At 41.0% G+C, this 22,614-nt stretch overlaps 1 protein-coding gene across 1 annotated transcript; it reads right to left on the bottom strand.

Annotated features, from left to right (window-relative positions):
• Positions 1-79: 79 nt before the first annotated feature.
• LOC132864415 (tripartite motif-containing protein 16-like) lies at positions 80-18,853 on the bottom strand. The gene is made up of 6 exons (XM_060897833.1): positions 18,269-18,853; positions 11,069-11,164; positions 8,762-8,995; positions 8,414-8,573; positions 6,963-7,022; positions 80-660 (listed from the first exon to the last, which is right to left on the bottom strand). Exons 1-6 carry the CDS (start codon positions 18,851-18,853, stop codon positions 128-130), a joined length of 1,668 nt encoding a protein of 555 aa, XP_060753816.1. The 3' UTR covers positions 80-127.
• Between the last annotated feature and the right edge of the window lie 3,761 nt (positions 18,854-22,614).

Genomic DNA, 22,614 nt, shown 5'->3' with positions numbered 1-22,614 from the left:
ACTCTGAAAATAATAATTCATTAGTGCCACAGTTTCTGCACACAAAAGTGTCTTTGTATTTCAGGGAGAAATTCAATCTGACACCTCAGTTATAATTTTACTCAACATTTCAACTTTTACCAACATTTCATTTTTTCATCGGATCACAAAACCTCACAGAGGAGTCAGAAAGCCACATCCAGACCCCAGCGTATAGAGGCTGAGTGAATGTGGTGTGGACTCTGTGGAGGAGCCTCATCGTGTCAGAGACGCTGTAGAAGGACAGAGTTCCTGCACTGTGATCCACATACACTCCTATTCTGGAGGATGATGCACCTCGGAGATCAGTCTGAATGTTGTTGTGTCGGAAACAGACAGAGGAAGAAGAGCACTCCAGACTCCAGGACTGACTGCTGCGTCCAAACACACACTCATTACCCCGTCCTTTCCTGCTGATCTCTTTATATGAGACTGATATGTCCACAGCACCCCTCCGCTCCACCTCCCAGTAACAGCGTCCACACACACTCTCCTTACACAACACCTGCCGCCAGGAGTCAAATCTCTCTGGATGATCAGAGTATCTCTGTTCTGTCCCACTGCGTGTCACCGCTCTGTTCTTCTCAGACAGAATGAGTTCAGGATTTACTGTGTTTGGATCCAGAGTCAGATAACAGAAATCTAAAACAATAAAATATCCACAGGTTAGATGTTAATCACAGGATTTATAAGAAGTGTGTGTGAGACACCTGTCTGTCGTGAGGCTCCGGAGAAGAAGGGGGCGTGGCAGACGAACCATGTGACCGATGATGAAAGAGGCCTCGGCTCTATATAAAATCTGGAGGGCTCCGAACCCATTCCCCTCTGTTTTAACAGTATTTATTGGTCACATTTTAGACACAAAAAGATTCAATTAGCAAAATTGTGACCAATAAATACTGTTAAAACATGTGAGAATGAAGCTTTTTCTTTTTAAGTCCATGCACTGTTCAGCAAATGGGGCAACTTTTAATGTGGTAAACAAATGCAACTTTAATCAGAATTATGAATGATGTATGCATTGGAAAATAAAATAATTCACGCCTATGCAAGATGAGTTTTGTTAACTGCTTGTGGAGTGTGGGTTCAGTCCAGTCGTCATCTCACTGAGCATTTGGCCAGATGGTGCATCCGACATCCATACTGTCAGACGCTGTATTTCTTATTACATTTGTTTACCACGTTAAAAGTTACCCCATTTGCTAAACACTGTGTCGTCTTAAAAAGAAAAAGCATCAAAATTGAATCGTTTGTGTCTAAAATGACAGTGAATTATGTGATGAATAAATACTGTTAAGACATGACTGTGAGAATGAAGTGAAAATGGCAAATAACATGAGAAAATAATCCTGTTTCAACAGCTGTCCAAAATAGAAAGGAAGTATTGTACAGCCTTTTGTATTATTATTATTATTATCATCGTCATCGTCATCTCTCATGGCGGCACAGTGGTGTAGTGGTTAGCGCTGTCGCCTCACAGCAAGAAGATCCGGGTTTGAGCCCCGTGGCCGGCGAGGGCCTTTCTGTGCGGAGTTTGCATGTTCTCCCCGTGTCCGCGTGGGTTTCCTCCGGGTGCTCTGGTTTCCCCCACAGTCCAAAGACATGCAGGTTAGGTTAACTGGTGACTCTAAATTGACTGTAGGTGTGAATGTGAGTGTGAATGGTTGTCTGTGTCTATGTGTCAGCCCTGTGATGACCTGGCGACTTGTCCAGGGTGAATCCCGCCTTTCGCCTGTAGTCAGCTGGGATAGGCTCCAGCTTGCCTGCGACCCTGTAGAACAGGATAAAGCGGCTACAGATAATGAGATGAGACGACGGTTTAACACACAAACCAAATCCACGCGATGTGAGTGGTAAGATGGCGTCCAGATGGCGTCACTCGTCCCTACAGAGGGGAATGGGTTCGGAGCCCTCCAGGTTTTATATAGAGCTCAGTGGTTGTGATTCACGAAAAGATTCATGACTCGAAGTCTCATTCAACAGAGTTCACTAGCGACACCTACTGTTCAGAGAAATGTACAGCATGTTTTAATTCCTACATCACAAGTGTTCTGACACTTTACATTATTATTCACACAGTTTTCCATTTTAAAATAACTTATAAACATTAGTTTTTTATATACCTTTGTTATTCAGTACTCTTATTTTCTCTCTCACACACACAGAGTCTCTGTATGAATTTATGCTCAGTATAATTGTGTCTGCACAGGAAAAGGATTAGATAAACATGAAGAGGATAACGTGTGTGTGTTGGATTCAGAGTCCTTCTGTAGCCGTAGTAACATTTCAGAGAACCTTTATTGATTTTTATTGAGGAACAGGATTTCTCCTCACTGTGTTTGGATCGAGGCGGTTCCTTTAATGACCTTCTGAATAAGTGTTGTACTTTTGTTTATCATGTCTGGAATTCTGAGATTGATCGTGTCATCACCATAATTCTCAGCAGTAACGATGTCAGCTCATGAGCTTTATAAAATCCCAGCTTAAAATGTAGATACCATGTCTATAAAATCAACCTTCAAGCTTAGATTTGTGACTTCTGAAGACCATTCAAGTTTAAAAGATGGTGCTGATGTGTTAATAAACTGTGGCGAGGAATGTAGATCAGTTTTCCAAGTCCAGTGCATTTGTTGTTAAATATGAAGCCCTTTTTTATTACATAAAAATAAGATTAAGCTCCAACTTGACGCATCGAGGATAATGTACATTTAATCCACGCATGTCACGACAGTCGAGGCGAAAGAAAGAAAAAAAAATCAAATGTTGTTTATGCATTAATAACCAAGTTAATGAACAAAATCTTGCTTTTGGTGGTCCGTCTTCACCCACTGCACCTCATCCCCTTTAGATTCTGCAGTTGCTGCCCCCCATCGTGAAAAACAGGCCCTGGGGTCGCTTCACATTCCTGATGGAACCACTCCAAACAGCTTTCACATTCAGCCATTTTTTTTTCTTTTCCTCCCTTTTCCCTCAGCATTCTGTACACACAAACTACTTCAATCTTTAGTGTTGTATCGTGGCGTCTTTTTCTGTTTTGACCTCAACTTTGTCAGTATAATTGTGCGTGAATCAAGCTGACGTTGTTCCTGCTTAGAATTATTATTAGATTAATTATGATGATTAGAATTATCACCAAACCTAAATGATTTCAATCCTGACGTGAATACTCGTCATATTAATTCTAGGTACTATTCCCCACACGAATTTCATTCTTCTCAAGAACTTCGTAATTATTCCCCACCCAAACGAAGGTTGGAGAAGGATATAGAAACAGGTTCCGTCCATCCATCCGTCCATCTGGTCACCTTTTCGTTTCTGGGCCATATCTTTAAAACTACTGGAGATATCTTCATGAACCTTTGTATACATATCAAGCAACATGTGAAACGGTGCCTTTTGCTATTTTTGAAAAAAAGTATTTTTCAAATTTTTACATAGTAATAGATTTTGACTTTGAGCAATGTTTGTTTCTGGAGCATACATCCAAAACTATTCATGATTTGAAACTTGGTATACATGTTAACAAGGTGATGTAGATGTGCCTTTTCATACTAAGAAATTTGAGAAATTTTAATTTTTCATGTTTCCATGGAAACAATTTCAGACTTGGTCTCTAGGGTAGGTTTGGTTTTCAGAGCAGAACTTGAAAACTATGAGTGGTTTGGTCTTGAAAGTTGGTATATGTGTTGATGAAGTAAAGTGTATGTGCCTTTTGATACAAAGAAATGTGAAATTTTAATTTTTAGCTCACCTGGACCAAAGGTCCGGTGGGTTTATGTCATGGGCTGCTGAGGTCAGTGTAAAGAGGTAGGGTTGGTTTCCTGCAGCAGAACTTGAAAAACGTGACAATATCTTGAAACTTGGTATATAGTTGGTATGTAGGGCGGGGGATATAGATGACTATCTTCTTGTTTATCTGACAAGTTGTTCTCTTTCCTTCACTATATTATCAGGAGCCTCTCAGCTAAATTTGATGAATTTCAAGACATAGTATTTTAGATCATCTATTGAAGATCCTTTGCCTTTCAGAAACCTGGCATTCAACTCAAAGATAGTTTTGTCAATTTTTACTTACCTGGCTTTAATTACATTTCCCAACACTCTAAATTGGACTCTTCATAAATTCCTGAAGTTATAATCTAAGAGATGACCTTAATACTTCTGATCAAGACGGATCAGTTTCTGTTGAGCTCCATAATGAAGGCAGTAAGAACATAGTTTGTGGTGTGAGATACAGACACCAAAACAGTTCTTTTCAGCCATTTCTGGATAAGCTTTCAATAATAATTGATAAAATCCATGAGGAGTCAAAGCTTTGTATTTTTGTGAGCAACCTAAACTTAAATCTGATGAATTCAGACACTCGGATACCTACAGGTGAATTTATCAATACTTTATCTTCCTATTCGTTTCAGCCATGTTTATTGACAATATATATTTTAATTCACTTAAATATCCTGTGCAGGGTCACAGGCAAGCTGGAGCCTATCCCAGCTGACCCTGCACAGGTTAAGCGGTTATGGATAATGGATGGATTTCATATGGTTCAGTGAAGATGCATTTATTTATGGTTTTCAACAAATTGACTGCTCTAGCCAGTCCGATGGTGAGCCTGATATTCATGACATTCTCCAGCTTTCCTGAAAACTCTGATGAAATTATTACCGCTCATGTTCATCTGAAAAACCATGTCAAGGAAGGAAATCAAACTAAAATCTGAACCTTGGATTTCCCTTCAGTCTTAGAACAATGAGTTATAAAATCAAATTGTATAGAAAAATCGATCAAAATGAGAAATCAGTGCCTGTATGCTCAGTACAAAGTGTAGAGAAATAAGCTAAACCATTTGACTCCTATAGGTAAAAGGATCTAGCAAATGAGTTCAATGTTTATTTTGCAGACATTGGTAAAAGTATCAGCCAAACAATACCAAAGGTCAACAAAATATTTTCAGATTTTCTTGCTTCTCTGACAAGCGACAGCTTTCTTCTTAGTCCTACATGGACAAGAAATTCAAGGCTTTTTTCTCCGGCTCAAGTCCGGAGAGGCTTGTGGCCCCTTTAGTATTTCTGTAGCCCTGTTCAAGATATTAAACTCAATCTCAAAGCCTGTGGAGATCCTACATCACTTCTCCTTTACTTCTGGTACTGTTCCTGATTCTTTTAAACTTGCTCGTGTCAGACCCGTGTTTAAAGCAGGAGCTCAACTGTTAACTTCTAATCATAGACCAATTTCTCTTTTGTCAATTTTTATCAAAAATATTAGAAAAACTCATGTAAAATAGGCTGAATACATATCGAGAGAAGTTTGATTTAATATATTCTGGTCAGTTTGGTTTCCATGACAACAGATCTATAGAACATGCACTTTTACTAAATCACTGATAAAATCCAAAGAGCAATTGAAGATGGCAAATTTTCCTGTGGTATCATTCTTTGTCTGAGTAAAGCCGTTGATGGCATAGATCATGATATTTTGTAAACAAAGTTATATTCTTATGGCATCCGTGGGATTGTCCATGATTGGTTTGCCTCATATCTATCAAATAGACATCAGTTTGTTTCAATTGGTAATATTTCATCCAGCTCTTTACTAATTTCATGTGGAGTACCACAGGGTTCCCTTCATGGCCCCCTTCTATTTCTCTTATACATAAATGATTTCATGAACTGCTCCAATATATTTGATTTTCAACTTTTTGCAGGTGACTCAAATTTATTCCTGGCAGATTCATCTTTAGATTCTCTAGAAGCCAGGGTAAATTCTGAATTGGTCAATATTCGGGAGCTTGGTTGCAAATTTGAATTTCCCTCCGGGGATTAATAAAGTAATTCTGATATCATCGCGTGGCTTTGTGCAAATAAATTCTCTCTGAATGTTGACAAAACAAATTTTGTTCTTTTTTAATCCACCCCAAAAGAAATTGAGCAGAACCATTTCCTGAAAATTAATTATAAGCCGATTAAACAGAAGAACCACATCAGGTATCTTGGAGTAGTTTTCGACTCTCACCTCATCAGGAGGAAACACATCCACCAGTAGAGCAAGAAAATCTCCAGAGACTTTGGAATTATTGCTGAGCTTCATCACTATGTTTCTCAAAGTATTCTAACTCAGCTGTACTACTCTCTTATTTATTCTTTTTTAATATATGGTGTTACAGTTTGGGGTAATACTTATGAGGCTACCCTTCGACCGATAACCGGACTCCAGAAGAAAGCTGTCAGAATTATTAATTTAGCTTCTTTTAATGAACACACACCTCCTATTTTTAAAAAGCTGGAGATGATGAAATTCTCTGATTTTATAGATTACTTAAACAGGATTTTTATGTTTAAATTTCATTCTAGTTTATTTGGTGCCTGCCTTTGATAACTTTTTGACACTTTTAGCATCAAGGCACAAGTATAAAACTTGACTGGCTTCGAGATCTTCATTTTGTGTTCCTTCAGCCAGAACTAACGATGGCAAGTTTAATATTCGCTTCAAAGCTGCTGCTCTCTGGAACAGTATTGATGAATCTTTCCAGAGTCTTAGCTTCAGCAATTTCAAGCGTTCTATCAAAAGTACGATTACTGCTTCAGATCAGCATTCCTTTCTCTTTTCCTCACACTGTCATTTCATTCTTTCCCTCTTTTTTATTTGTTTTTTTATTTGTTGAAATATTGTATTTTATCATTGTGCCTCTGTGCAACTAGCTTTCTTCTTTATAACAGTAATCCATTATTTTTTTTCTGCCGAGTGAGATTAGATTACTAGTTATTTCTAGGCAGAATTTTATCCTTCGTATGTATTAGATTTGTGTGTGTGATATAAATAAACTATTATTGATACACATTCTGTGTGTTGTAGGTCAAAAGAAAGACCATCATGTGGGCGGTCCTCCTCTGAGTTGAAGAGAGTGTGTGTGTGTGTGTGTGTGTGTGTGTGTGTGTTACACCTACACTGCAGGAAATCTTCTCTGCTCTTTGGTTTTGAGGGTAAAATCATGTGAACTGCTGCAGCTGTAGAGACACAGAGACAAAATGGAGACTGAAAAATGACACGAAAACAGTTTAAAGCATGAAAATGAAAAATTAGATTCCTCACTGCTCTCAGTCAGACACGATTTAGAGATCGGCCAAAATGTCATCACACTGTGCAGCATTTGAATGTAAGAATCATGAGAAGCAAAAAACTTTTCCCAGCTGAAGCTCTGACAATGTGTGTGTTTTTACTTTCTGATGGATTTTATGGAGGAATTAAGGCCTCGGTTCTGATCTAATGTTCATCATATTTGTTATGTGTAAAGTTCAATAAGATTAGTTTGTGGATTTGTGATTAAGGTCCTGTTTATCTGGGAAATTTATTTGTAATTTGCACATGTAATTTCTGAGGCGGGCAGCACGGTGGTGTAGTGGTTAGCGCTGTCGCCTCACAGCAAGAAGGTCCGGGTTCGAGCCCCGTGGCCGGCGAGGGCCTTTCTGTGTGGAGTTTGCATGTTCTCCCCGTGTCCGCGTGGGTTTCCTCCGGGTGCTCCGGTTTCCCCCACAGTCCAAAGACATGCAGGTTAGGTTAACTGGTGACTCTAAATTGACCGTAGGTGTGAATGTGAGTGTGAATGGTTGTCTGTGTCTATGTGTCGTCCCTGTGATGACCTGGCGACTTGTCCAGGGTGTACCCCGCCTTTCGCCCGTAGTCAGCTGGGATAGGCTCCAGCTTGCCCAAGACCCTGTAAAACAGGATAAAGCGGCTTGAGATAATGAGATGAGATGAATTTCTGAGGCTAAGGGCCTCTGCATGCTCTTGCGACAAGGCTTTCGCAGATAGCTTTTCGCAGACAGTTGTAATTTATCGTCGAGCGGGAAGCAATAGGCGTGCGCGATGTTATTCACCACCACAACGCAAGGGGGCGTGAAGTCGCGAAATCGCTAGGAGTAGTTGGTGGGTGTGGTTAGTGGAGTGTTTATCCTCCAGTTACTGATAATGACTAGAACTGGAGTCGTATAGATGTACGTACTTCCTCACTTCCTCGATCAACCGCTCTTCGTGCTGCTCCATCTTCGCTTGTGTTTTTAAAAATGGTGGTCGTGAAAACAAAACAAACCGGGAAAGTAGGGAAGCGGAAGTGCGTGTACAGCGGATGTAGAGTGGACCAATCAGAGCCCTCGTCTGCGAGGCTGTCTGCGGTGGTCACAATTTTTGGGAGGTGCGTGCAGAGCGTCTGCGAAGGGGGGGGGCTTCGCAGACGCCATCTGCGATGCCATCTGCGAGGACTGGGTTGTCAGCATAAATTGGCCTTAATACTAATGCTTTGTGATTTGATGCAGTTTTGTTCCTGCTTACGTTTTATTTCCGTTACATTAATTTTATGGCTCTCTTTACTGTGATACAGAACAAATGTTTGTTTGTTTACCTTGTGGATGGATTACATTGAATTCCTCCTCACAGATTTCCTCGACTCGTTTTTTCAGATCTGAGAGAGATTTCCTCACTCCATCAAATGAGAGATGTTGATTGACAGTGAAGCTGGGTGAGTCGTCACATCCAGGAGAAACACAGAGAGACGGGAAACTCTACAGAGAGGAAACACAGAATAGAGAAGGAGAAAAGTGTAGGAGAGGAACGAATGAATCTCAGACTGAATCAGACCAAAGACACACTTGGGATCTCAGACAGGAACATTTATTGTTGCTGTAATGAGCTTTTAGGAGGAAACTTTGTGAGGAACAGCGCCCTCTGTAGATCAGACAGTGAGTGTTACCTGGAGGAAGTGGACGTGATCATGTGTGTGTGAAAGCTGCTCCAGCTCAGTGACTCTCCTCTGAAGATCAGCAATCTCCTGCTCCAGTTGCTTCAGGAGTCGTTCAGCTCGACTCAGTTCAGCTTTCTCCTGAGCTCTGATCAGCTCCATCATCTCCGAGCGCTTTTTCTCCATGGAGCTGATCATCTCAGTAAAGATCCTCTCACTGTCATCTACTGCTGCCTGTGAACGCTTCTGTTAGTACACACACACACACACACACAAAATGGAGGTCTAATGGGATACTCTGTAAAAATAAACTCTCTCTCGAGATATTTGAGTTGTTTTTGTTAAACCCCGGGTTTTCATTCCTCGTTTTTTTAGTTCACTATTTTAAGGAGATACGCAGAACCTTTATTTTTAAATACATTTCTGAGTGGATAGTATCTCCATCCTTGACTCTTGTATGCTGCATAAATGGGAATCACATATTTTTTTGAGAGTTAAACTCGACCGCAAATTTGGCATTGGAGCTGCCCCGCTGAGCCAGCCAGCCCTGAGCGCGTGAGGTCACTGCGGGAACCGGTTTTAAGGCCGAGGCCTTTGACAGCTATAGACCAAAGTCATATAAATAAAAATGTATGGTGAAAGTAAGAAATACCATTACCGACTTGCTCAAATAAGACTGATTTGACTTCATTGATTGTGGGTTGACTCATTAAAACAGGATAGGTGTTATAACTTATGCAACATACATGTACATGCATCTATTCATTCTCATCTCATTATCTCTAGCAGCTTTATCCCGTTCTACAGGGTCGCGGGCAAGCTGGAGCCTATCCCAGCTGACTACGGGCAAAAGGCGGGGTACACCCTGGACAAGTCGCCAGGTCATCACAGGGACGACACATAGACACAGACAACCATTCACACTCACATTCACACCTACGGTCAATTTAGAGTCACCAGTTAACCTAACCTGCATGTCTTTGGACTGTGGGGGAAACCGGAGCACCCGGAGGAAACCCACGCGGACACGGGAAGAACATGCAAACTCTGCACAGAAAGGCCCTCGCTGGCCATGGGGCTCGAACCCGGACCTTCTTGCCGTGAGGCGACAGCGCTAACCACTACACCACCGTGCCGCCCACATGCATCTATTTTTCACTGATAAAACGTAAAAGGCTCATTAAATAATCAGATGAACTGAGACAATCACATTCTGAAGCAAATTAAATAAATCTTAGACCGGTAACTTAAATACACAATACAAGTTACATGTATTAATCTAAATGCAGGTAAACGTGTTGTTTTTGTTGTTTTGTATCCAAATGACAGTCGGAGCTTGCCCGTCTGTGTTCTCGCTTCTTGAAGGCTGAACTTGTGGCCGATTGTTTTGAAACAATCTGACGTTCAGTTGTTCATTCAGTTCTCCATTCATTCGCTTCTTCCACGCAAGGGCGAGATGGCAACAATATCCAGTTTAGAAATCAGACGGCTGCTCCATTCATTCTCCATTTTCTCCATACTGAGTACTCCACCATTACTGCTCAGCTCAGGCAATTACTAAAACCCAGGACGGGACATCGCCGGTATTAGAAACAACCACGGGGAGGTCACTGCCTGAGCGATAATATGTCACGTCCCGTTCCATCCTGGGTTTTACCAACAACCCTCAGCTCAAACTGTGGGAGAGCTCGTGCCACTGAACTTACTTTCCTTTTTTTTTAAAAATTTTTCCTTTTCTCATAGTTTTATTTAATTGTTGATACTGCACCCTCTTTCAAAACTGGCTTATAGCCAACGCTCCTCAACAGATCAGAGGTTCCGTACGAGTCTTCAGTAAAATGTGCAGAGCAGAGGAGAGACCACTTCATAGACGCCGAATGTGCCTGTGAACTTCTCGCAAAATGCATCCAAATCTTTGCAGTTTGAACATTTTTGGGCCATGAATGCAACATAAATCCACCTTCTGTCATGTTGCTGCACCGGCCAGCAACAAATCTACATGGCATGGTGATAAATTAGCTCAAAACGGAAGCTGGAAGTTGCAGTTAGCTCTGTGTTTTAGTATAGCGGAAATGGCGATGAGACCGATAGCCTTCCTGCTGTGACGTTACAGACGTCAAGGTCATTCACTCAGGCTGCTACCTATATGAATCATTTTAATCATAAATATTACGATATTAGATTTATTGTTACCGCTTAAAACTATTCCTGTGCCATTCTTGGGGTCTCAAGGCATTTATGAACAAAAAAATGAGGCCATGGTTCTGCGCATCTCCTTTAAGCAGGTTAATTGAAACACAGCGACTTTTCACTCCTCACCTTAATAGTGTCCACAGTCTGTTTCAGCTCCTGCACCTCCTTCTGCTTCTCCTGGATCCTCTGCTGGGATTTCATCTGCTCCTCCTTTAGCTCATTCTGAGAACAAATAAAAAACCATTTTAAATACATTTCATCATCTTCAACACAATTATAACCAAAAAGAAAAAAAAAAAAAAGTCAATAAAAACATTTCAATGAAAACTAGAAATATCGCCTCTAGAACTAACTAAAATTAAAAGACACCCAAAATGAAGTGACTTCTATCTTCATATGTTTACACCACTTATGATATTATAAGTTTAGTTTTCTGTGAAAATGTCAACTGATTGTTATTTCAATGTTATTTGTGTGACAGAAACATCAAGGTAGTTCAGCAATATTCTCTGGAGTGAAACTGTTCAAAAGGCAGCTGTGACTTTCAATGGGATTCACAGACAGACTGATCTAAGAAAAAACGCGATGAGTGCTTCCGGGAATGTGAAAGAGCCGCCAGATTCATTGCAACTGGCGTTTGGTGGACTGGGGTGCGATCATGGATTGAAAGGAGTTCTAGATGAGTGTGAAACTAATGATTTGGAGGAGTTTTCAGAAGAGAATGACAGTGAGAGTACTATAAAAGTGAAGGTGAAGATAAGTCAGGTAAATGGAATTACCACCAATTAGATGCTTTAAATGTCAGCGATATGGACACATTTCTTCTGTGTGCAAGTCAAAACCTAGGTGTGCTAGATGTGGAGGCAAACATGAATATGGCAAATGTGAGGAAGGAACAAAAATCAAGTGCTGTAACTGTGAAGGTGAACACAGTGCGGCCTATAAAGGGTGCGAGATGTATAAAAGAGCAATTCAAGTGCAAAGTGTAAAGGTGAAAGACACCGTTACTTATGCTGAAGCTATTAAAAAGGTTGACAAAGAAAACCAAGTAAAATCAAGGGTTAAAGGAAGTATGACTCCTGTAGTTTTACCCCCGAGTCAAACTCAAATGACTCTGAAAAGCTGTAAAGTAACTGAAGAGACTTTAATTGTGGAGAAGAAAAAATTAATTGCTTTTATGGTGGAAGTGGTTAATTGCTCAGCCCAAGTAGCAAGTAGAATTGATAGAATTAAAATAATTTAAAAAGCAGTGGAAAATTATCTAGAGATTCATGAATTGTCAGTTGATTCCATTCACAATATGGTATTAGGGGTATCTGATAGTCAAGCACCACGTGGCAGTTAATAATGACTTTATCTATTCTACAGTGGAATGCCAGGAGCTTAATTGCTAATGGTCAGGAACTAAAACACTTTATTGAGGAACAAGTTGTTAAACCAAACATTATCTGTATACAGGAAACCTGGTTAAAACCATCACTTGATTTAATAATATATGGATACCTAGCAGTGCGTAAAGACAGGGATACTGCAGGAGGTGGAGTGGCCACATTTATTCAGCAGGGGTTTAATTACAGAGCTTTAAATATAGATAAAGAGGTTGAAGCAGTTCTGGTTGAGATTTGGGTCGGTAAAACTAAGATTAAAATTATGAACTTTTATAACCCTGGTAAAAGAATCTTGAGAGAGATGCTAGATGGTATGTCTCATCTCATTATCTCTAGCCGCTTTATCCTTCTACAGGGTCGCAGGCAAGCTGGAGCCTATCCCAGCTGACTACGGGCGAAAGGTGGGGTTCACCCTGGACAAGTCGCCAGGTCATCACAGGGCTGACACATAGACACAGACAACCATTCACACTCACATTCACACCTACGCTCAATTTAGAGTCACCAGTTAACCTAACCTGCATGTCTTTGGACTGTGGGGGAAACCGGAGCACCCGGAGGAAACCCACGCAGACACGGGGAGAACATGCAAACTCCGCACAGAAAGGCCCTCACCGGCCACAGGGCTCGAACCCGGACCTTCTTGCTGTGAGGCGACAGCGCTAACCACTACACCACCGTGCCGCTCTGAGTTAAACTCAATCATTACAAATATATTATGAGTCAGCAGAAGAGGTTCTTGGCAAATCTTCTGGGATGAGGAAAAAGAGAATGGTACCTTGGTGGTCAGATGATTGTAAGGAAGCAATTAAAGCTAGAAATAAAGCTTTCAAAATTGTTAAATCAAACTATTCCTATACCAATTTAATGGAATACAAAAAAAAAAAAACATTCAAAAGGTTAAAAGAATTATAAGAGAAGATAAAAGGAAATATTGGCATGATTTCTGTTCTAAAATAGGGGCGGAAGTCAAAGTGGATGATATTTGGAGCGTGATTAAAAAGATGGGAGGCATTAAGGCCTCTGCATGCTCTTGCGACAAGGCTTTCACAGATCGCTTTTCGCTGACAGTTGTAATTTATCGTTGAGTGGGGAGTAATAGGCGTGCGCGATGTGATTCACCGCCACAACGCAAGGGGGCGCGAAGTCGCGAAATCTCTAGGAGTAGTTGGTGGGTGTGGTTAGTGGAGTGTTTATCTTCCCGTTACTGAGCAACAGGTCATTCAACACCGCTGTCCTTATAATGACTAGAACTGGAGTCGTATAGATGTACGTACTTCCTCGATCAACCGCTCTTCGTGCTGCTCCATCTTTGCTCGTGTTTTTAAAAATGGCGGTCGTGAAAACAAACCAAACCGGGGAAGTAGGGAAGCGGAAGTGCGTGTACAGCGGATGTAGAGTGGACCAATCAGAGCCCTCTTGTCTGCGATGCTGTCTGCGAGGCTGTCTGCAGTGGTCACAAATTTTGGGAGGTGCGCGCAGAACGTCTGCGAAGTGGGGGGGCTTCGCAGACGCCATCTGCGAGGACTGGGTTGTCAGCATAAATTGGCCCTTAGAAGGGAGTTTTCCTTACCTGTGATTAAAAACAATGATGTGGAGGCAGTAACTCATCAAGAGAAAGCAGAGATGCTTGCGAAAGGTTTTGTTAAGGTTCATAGTTCACAGAACTTAACTGATGATGAATTGTCTTGGAGAGTTAAAGTAATAGATGAGAATAGAGGATTACTGGAAAAGCAGGTAATAAGTGAGAGTGTACTTGATAAGGATTTTACATTATTTGAGCTTAGGAGAGCATTAAATGAGGTTAGGAACACTTTACCAGGGAAAGATGGTATATGTTATAAAATGATTAATGAATTCAATGACGTGGCTAAATATGTAATTTTAAGCCTTTTTAATAAGATTTGGGAGCAAGGTAGATTGCCTTTGTGTTGGAAACATTCTGTAGTGGTTCCGATTGGAAAACCAGGGAAGGATAAAACTGAAGTTAAAAGTTATAGGCCAATAGCATTAACATCTAATTTATGTAAGATTATGGAAAGAATGATCACTAGAAGGCTAGTGTATGAAATTGAAAAAAAGAGGTCTTGTCTCCCCACACCAGAGTGGGTTCCGTAGTGGACGTACTACAGTGGACCCTATTGTATGTTTAGAAAATGCAATAAGGAAAGCACAAGTCAATAACGAATCAGTTTTAGCAACATTCTTTGATATAGAGAAAGCATATGATATGCTATGGAAGGAGGGGTTGTTAATTAAGCTGAATAGGATGGGTATTGGTGGTAAGATGTTTAACTGGATTAGAGACTTTCTAAAGGACAGAACAGTAGAAGTAAGAGTTGGGGTTAACTTCCCTAACATCGATTCAATAGAAAATGGAACATCTCAAGGTAGTGTATGCAGTCCAGTACTGTTCAACATTATCATTAATGATGTTTTTAATAAAATAGATGACATTAGAATCAATAGAGCATTATATGCTGATGATGGAGCTTTGTGGATAAAAGGACAAAATATTGATATTAGAACTAAAATGCAAGATGCAATATTAGAGCTAACAACAAGGTATAAAAATGGGCACGTGAGTGGGGTTTTCATTTGTCTGTAGAAAAGACTCAATTTATTTGTTTTTCAAAGAAAAGAGTAAGTCCCACACTAGAGCTTAAGTTGTATAACCAGTCCTTAGAGCAAGTTAATATTGTTAGGTACTTGGGAGTTTGGTTTGATGTCAAGTTAACATTGAAGGAACATATTCAGAAAATAACTGAGAAATGCAAAAAGGGCATTAATGTTTTGAAATGTTTATCAGGGTACAACTGGGGAGCCTCAGGGATGTCCCTTAAAAGAATTTATATTGCACTGATGAGATCAGTTTCAGATTATGGCTGTATTGTGTATCTTTCAGCATCTAAGACATTGCTTAATGAACTCAATAGAATGCAGGCTAAAAGTCTCAGGACATGTTGTGGTGCATTTAGAACTTCTTCCATACCAGCGTTGCAAGTAGAATCAGGAGAAATGCCCTTAAGCCTCAGACATCTTAAGTTGAGTATGGCTTACTGGATTAATTTAAATGGACATGAGGCATCACACCCTACTAAAAAAAGTTCTCAGTGAGTGTTGGGAGTATGGCAGATCCCAGATTTGTAGCTTTGGATGGGATGGTAACAAATTAGCAAGTCAATTGGGAATAGATGATATCATTTTAGTAAGACTGTGCCCCTGGTAACAACTCCACCTTGGTTGTTTTGCTCCCCTACGGTGATCAAGGAAACCAAAGAGATAGCTAAATCTGGAGGAGTGGATCAGAACGTAGAGCAACATTTAGGAAGTAGGTACTATAATACAACACAAGTTTATATAAATGCATCTAAAGATTCAGAGGGTAAAAGAGGTATTGCAGTTAATATCCCTGATTACAAAATCTCTATTAAAAAGAGAACATCAGATCATCTGTCTATATTTGCAGCTGAAATGACAGCCATTATTATTGCATTACAGTGGATAGAAGAAACTAGGCCCCCTAAAGCAGTTATTTGTTCTGATTCTGTGTCATCTCTCACATCTGTTCAAAGTGGAGAATCGTCATGTCGACAGGACTTATTGAATGAAATTAATATCTTATTTGCAATCAGTCAACAGGGAATATCAATCCAGTTTGTATGGGTTCCAGCCCATAAAGGAGTTGGTGGCAATGAGGAAGCAGACAAGCTGGCAAAAGAGGCAACCAAAGAAGAGGAGGTTCAGTTAAGTATTCCACTCAGTAGATCAGAAGTTAAAGTGCATATTCTGGACCAATTTAGGTTTTTTTATATGAAAGTATGTCCCTTTACACACTCATCCAGAAGGGTAATTTTGCACAAGGCCATCTGTCTACAGCAGAAAAAAATAAAATAACCAAACGCATCTGGAAAAATCCCAAGGGAGTCTGGAGCCAGAATCGTGACGTCACCTGCGGAAGCGCCGGCAGGATGTGAGAGCTTGCACGGTTTCAGTGCACAGCCTGTGTAGACCAAGCGCTCCCATTTCTCTCTCACTGTCCTGTCTTTTGGAAAACGATGAGTACTAATCCCATCAAGATTGGTGTTGCTACACCCTCCTATGATACATCTATGAACCATTTTAATAGTTACGCGATAACGTTGAAGAAATTTGCAGAAAACCACCAGGTCGTCTTCTCAGAAACAAACCAGTGCTGATGTAGGATTCAGAGGGAGGTGTCCCGCGGATGACGTCACGAAAATCAATGTTTCCCGGGAAATTCAAATGCCAAGTTTTTTCAGAGGCGGACCAATTCGCCTCAAATGGCTTGATTTCAACTGAATTTTTCTGGTATTGTGCAAGGTAAAAAAAAAAAAAAAAATGCAGAATGTTACAGATATTTGACCAAAGTTTAATATAAAATAGGAGAATTACATTGATCTTGCTCCTGAATTTACCCGTGATATGCACTTTAAGGTACTCATTAAACAGAGTTAACATATGGCAAGCTGAATGGGATAAGGAGAAGAAAGGTAGACACTTGTATAATATACAAAAAGATATCTCAAGTAGCAAACCGAGTTACCCAAACAGACAGGAGGAGGTTTGGTTTACAAGACTGAGAATAGGCCATACTGGATTAAATAACAGCTTATACGTTGTGAACAAACATCCATCTGGAAAATGTGAACTTTGTGGAATGAGAGAGGATGTAGATCATCTTCTTTTAAGGTGCTTAAAATTCTACAGACAAAGAGAAAAACTGAAGAGGGAAGTGAACGCAGTCAAGAAAGCCTTTTCTTTAGACACCTTATTAGGTGAGCCGAGATCAGAAAACATCACTTGTGCTATGATAACATTTATCAAAGAAACAAAATTAGCAAATAGGATTTAGTTTGTTGTTTTTCTTTTTTATTCAATTTTTTCTTTGAAATGACATCCATTTGATTGCACCTCAGTCCAGTAGATGGCAGTAATACACTTTGCTTGTAAACTGCCATAAAACCTGACAGAAGAAGACTGATCTGAGAGCAGTGCGCGTCATCACTGTTCCCTTTTATTTCTCAGTGAGTTTAGAGGGGGGAGACATGCACAGTGCACATCTGGATTCATGGGAGTTATTTATTTGTTCAGGTTTACTTCTTTAAGGTGCTGTGTGTACATTCAAAACCACACCCAATTCCACCGGATTAGGAGCGCAGGTGGCCAAGTGGTTAGAGCGCTTGACTGCTAAGCGAACGGTCCCTGGTTCGAGCCTCAGCTCGACGGGGATCTGGGGCTCGCTCCCTGTCCACCCAGCAGTGAATGGGGACCTGGTGGAAACACTGGGGAAGTTAAAGGCAGCGAGGAAAGGAACTGGCCACCCTACCTCACTATGCCGATGGCCCAGGACAAGTACGCTCTCTAACAGGCACTCCCCCAATGTACGAAAACGTATATGGGACTCCCCTTTGCTTTTTTTTTGCCACTGGATTAAAGGAACCATCAGTGAACATTGTGATTGAACTTCATCAATCTAGTGAATGTTGACATTAACGCCGAGTTTTGACCAAAATCTCTGCAGAGATTTGAACTTTCCAGAATTGGGATCATTCATCCCAAAGTAGTTTTCAGAAATGGACCACAAATCCACTCACATTCAGAAAGATAAAGATTTTTTTTAACCTGTAGATCATTAAATGTTATGAAATATGATATCCAGTTACAGAGCTTTAACACAGTCACGTGAGCACTTTAGCTGTAAAATGCTGGAAAAAGGTTGTTGGGTGTTTAAAGCACATTGACTGGTCTGACCTCTTTAACATTTCTTTACATATTACTGTTTGACTGGAAATAAAAATTTACTTCACAGAGAATGACAGTCAGAGAACCAATTAAATCCACTGAATAGAAATTAGATTAGAAATAGAATTTGTATAAAATGACTTGGAAAAGAAGAATGATGTCCAGTTCTCACCTGTTTTTCATTTCTTTCTGCTTTAGCTGCAATGGTATCATGGCCTCTGTGCTGATCCATTGTACACAAATAACAGATGAAGCTTTGGTCAGTACGACAGAAGATCTCGATCAGTTTGTCGTGTTCATAGCAGATTTTCTCTTGGAGCTCTGCACAGGCTTCAACTAACTTGTGCTTCTTAAAGGCAGGAGACTGATAGTGAGGTTTAAGATGATCTTCACAATAGGAGGCCTGACACACCAGACAGGAATTAGTGGCTTTACGTTTTCTCCCAGTGCAGGAATCACACTCCACATCTCCAGGTCCAGCGTAACAGTGAGCAGGAGAAGCAGCTTGGAGTTCAGTCTTCTTCAGTTTCTCCACCACTTCAGCCAGCATGTTGTTCCTGCACAGAACAGGCCTTGGAGTGAAAGTCACTCTGCACTGGGGGCAGCTGTAGACGCCCTTCACATCCTCCTGATCCCAGAAGCCATTAATACACACCTTACAGAAACTGTGTCCACAGGGAATAGTCACAGGATCCTTCAGGAGATCCAGACACACTGGACAGCTGAACTGATCCACTGAAACACCAGCCTCTGCCATTTTCCTGTACTGAGAGAGACTCTGAACTTTCTGCTGAGTTTCGTTTTCTCTGAAATGAACTTCCTGTTTGTGTTCTGTGTGGCAGAGAGAGAGAGATCCTTTTTTGTAATGTGTAAGGCGTGGCCTGGCTATGTTAGCAAATTGCTATTCAGTGTGAAGAGATTTGAAACAGTGTGTGCGTGTGAATGTATTTCCTACAGGGCGTATAGACTTGAACAATCTTACCAGTGATAGTTTAAATGAACAATGAACACATCTCTCTCTCTCTCTCATGAACAGGATTCTGACGTGATTAATTGATCTGACCATCCATCCATTATCTGTAACTGTAATTTAAAAACATTTTATATTGAATTTGTTGTAATATTTGCACATAGTTTACTTACTTTATGTTTAAATTTCTGATCCCATTCTGAAACCATAATAATCTAATAAACTACAGAATGGTCAAGCAGTAAAAATAAAATGATCAAAAAATGCCCAAAGATAAGATGAAAAAGCAGAAGGGGAAAAGTGTGTGTGTGTGTGTGTGTGTGTGTGTGTAAGTACATTCTAAAAATAAATCTATAAATACCTCAAAAGTGGAAGTGTTTTTGATCAAAATTAAAAAATAAAAATTTCTCCTCTCATCTCATTTCCTGACTTCTTGTTCACATCCATTTAACACATTATACTAAAATTAAAGTCAGAAATGACCCTGATGCTGCTCCTGAAGCTCTTTCCAACACGTCGTTGAAAAATGACAAACACCACCAGTCTCGTCCTTTTGTAAGTTAAAGAAGGTTTATTGCAGAAATAGACACATGGTGATAAGGAGTTCAGCACACTACTCATACCGTCCCTTTGTTCTCAAATCTATATATACTCTTTACTAGATAAAAAGGAGACATCTATTGCAATTACATCTATTGCAATTACATGCCGGAGCGTAATCAGCTCTAAAGCTGATTGGATCTTCTCTAATCGCTGGTTTGTACGCACATCTGCTACGCACATAACGAGCATGATAAGATTAACATGTTGCGGTGCTGAATGTTCTGAGTCGTTAGTCCTTGAAGAGGAAACGCTCAGTGAAAAGGAAAATTACAAAACAGTGTGACACTAAAATTTACTCTACAATTCCCCCTTTTATCATGTAAATAACATTAAATCTATAATACTGTCATACAGGGTTCACCTACTGGTTACTGTCCATTCCATGTGATTGGAATGATCATTTAATATGTCATGAACCCAGTTAACAGTTTGATCTCTTTATCTTATTTTTCCAGCTGAGAAGTCTGCCCCCTGGAGTACCTGTGGTGTCAGACACTGCTCCTGTAATATGTGCATTAATCTCCGTCACTGGACAAACTAGCAAATACTACTTATACCATGTATGAGGTTCACAATTAGGTACAGAATGAAGAATGCATTGGAATGCACAGTCTGTCATGTGGCTGTGTGTGTCAATGTGTCGTTGTTCGTGTTCGTTGGTCCCCCTAAGGGGCTCTTGATAGCAGAGTGTCCACTCACGGTGCGATGAGGCCCCCTGAGGGCTTCTTGAATGCTGTCTTAATCTCCTTCCTGTACCAGGGCCTCCTTGTGCTGCTTGTCTGTTGGTTCAGGTACTCTTCTGCAGTGGCTGGCGTGTACCCACGTGGCTCTGTTGTCCACTTTTACAGCTGACTGTGTGGTGAGCAGCATTTGGGATGGTCCCGTCCACCTGGGCTTGTTCCACTTTGTCCCTCTGAAGTCCTTTATCACCACTCCATCACCAGGTTTCAGGTCATGCAGTGGTCCCAGCGCCGGGACTGGTAAGGCTGATCTCACCTGTTTGTGAATATTATTCAGAGCAGAAGACAGGGTTGCACAGTAATTCAGCATCACATAAGGAAAGGTCAGGGCATCCTGGTATAATGGGACCCATCCCTGTGTTTGGGGGTCTTCCAAACAATATCTCAAAGGGGCTCAAACCATGCTTTGGTCTTTCTCTCATTCTCATCTGCATTAATACTATGGGTAGGACCTTTGTCCACCCTAGTCCTGTTTCAGCACAGCATTTGCTCAGTTTATTTTTCAATGTCCCATTCTACCGTTCCTCCATTAGCAGGGTGGTATGCACAACGTTGTCTCAAGTCTATTCCCAGATAATTACCCCATTGTTTTAACGCCTGGCTTATAAATGGCATGCCATTATCACTGGAAATCTTCCTTGGAATGCCCCATTGGGGAATTATATCCCATCGGCCTTGGCCACCACGTCTGAGTCCTTTTTTGCTGTACGGAAAACTTCTATCCTCTTGGAGAATATATCAACCATCACCAAGCAATACCTTTCCCCCTCACTAGGTGAGAGTAGGCCGGTCGCGATATTCGATATACCGACTTATCATACGGTAAATCAACATGAACTCGGTAATTTTTTTTTACTGCGATTTTGCCATTTACGCACTGTTAATCAACACAGGGAAGTCGCCAGAGTATTAGCTTGACCCACTGACTGAATAAAACACTGCGCTGTTTTCTGTCATCTCACACGGCTCTCTGTCAGAGGCGGGGCCTCCCAGCATGCAACAGTTATCCAGCCAGGGGATCCACTAAATGGGAAAGACAATAACACGTTGCTCTGTTGTACAGACCACAGGCGTAGAATTAGGTATGGGCATGTCCCTACCAATATTTCTGATTGAAGAAAAAAAAAATCCCGCTCTGTGTGCGGCACACAAATGGTTCCTGTAGGTTTCCACTGGGAGAAACACCACACAAACTCGCTCATGAATATTCGCTCTGGGGGTGTGGTCACAAAAACAGCAAGCAGGTTTAGCTACCACGTCAATTAGCAAGTGCGGTTAGAGTGCAGTGACCGGCTGCTAGCTAGCAAACTGTCCTTGAGGAATGTAATGTTAGATTAGCTTGTAAAATGAATCACAACAGTTTGTATTCAGTGGATGTGGAGATAAGTGCAGACAGGTACCTTGGACAATTGTTTTTTTTCTCTACTATTATTCAATCACTATTATACATTGCAGAAACAACACATATGATTGACAAAACTAAATTGAAAAAGCAATATGCCACAATTTTTAAAAAGCGTAATTTTAAAAGTTGCTGTTTTCTCTCCTTCAGCTATGTCACAGCCTCCAAAATGCTCCTGCTTTGCAAAGGTCTTCAGTGGGTGACAGCCCAACACCAACTGACAGTAACTGTGCAGAAAGTAAAGGAATTGGTTGTGGCTCTTTGTTCAGCCATGGACCGAAAATTTCTGCATATGGAGTTCAACACTGTCCTCTCAGGGCCAATTTATGCCGACAACCCAGTCCTCGCAGATGGCGTCGCAGATAGCGTCTGCGAAGCCCCCCCCCTTCGCAGACGCTCTGCGCGCACCTCCCAAAAATTGTGACCACCGCAGACAGCCTCGCAGACAGCGTTGCAGACTCTACATCCGCTGTACACGCACTTACGCTTCGGTTTGTTTTCACGACCGCCATTTTTAAAAACACGAGCGAAGATGGAGCAGCACGAAGAGCGGTTGATCGAGGGAGTGAGGAAGTACGTACATCTATACAACTCCAGTTCTAGTCATTATAAGGACATTCGCCATTGTTGTTGGTGTTGAATGACCTGTTGCTCAGTAACCAGAGGATAAACACTCCACTAACCACACCCACCAACTACTCCTAGCGATTTCGCAACTTCGCGCCCCCTTGCCTTGTGGCGGTGAATAACATCGCGCATGCCTATACTCCCCGCTCAATGATAAATTACAACTGTCTGCGAAA

The sequence above is a fragment of the Neoarius graeffei genome, chromosome 17 (genome assembly GCF_027579695.1).
Source record: "Neoarius graeffei isolate fNeoGra1 chromosome 17, fNeoGra1.pri, whole genome shotgun sequence".
Taxonomy (NCBI): domain Eukaryota; kingdom Metazoa; phylum Chordata; class Actinopteri; order Siluriformes; family Ariidae; genus Neoarius; species Neoarius graeffei.
Note: the sequence above shows the minus strand (reverse complement) of the source record. Positions and strands in the feature narration are given on the sequence as shown.

Bases quoted from the DNA above. Each gene is read 5' to 3' on its own strand.
- LOC132864415 (XM_060897833.1), bottom strand. From the start codon at position 18,853: ATGGCAGAGGCTGGTGTTTCAGTGGATCAGTTCAGCTGTCCAGTGTGT. The intron at 8,996-11,068 runs GTGAGGAGTGAA...GTGTACTAACAG, and splicing joins AGACTGTGGACACTATTAAG to AAGCGTTCACAGGCAGCAGT. The intron at 7,023-8,413 runs GTAAACAAACAA...GTGTCTCTACAG, and splicing joins CAATGTAATCCATCCACAAG to CTGCAGCAGTTCACATGATT.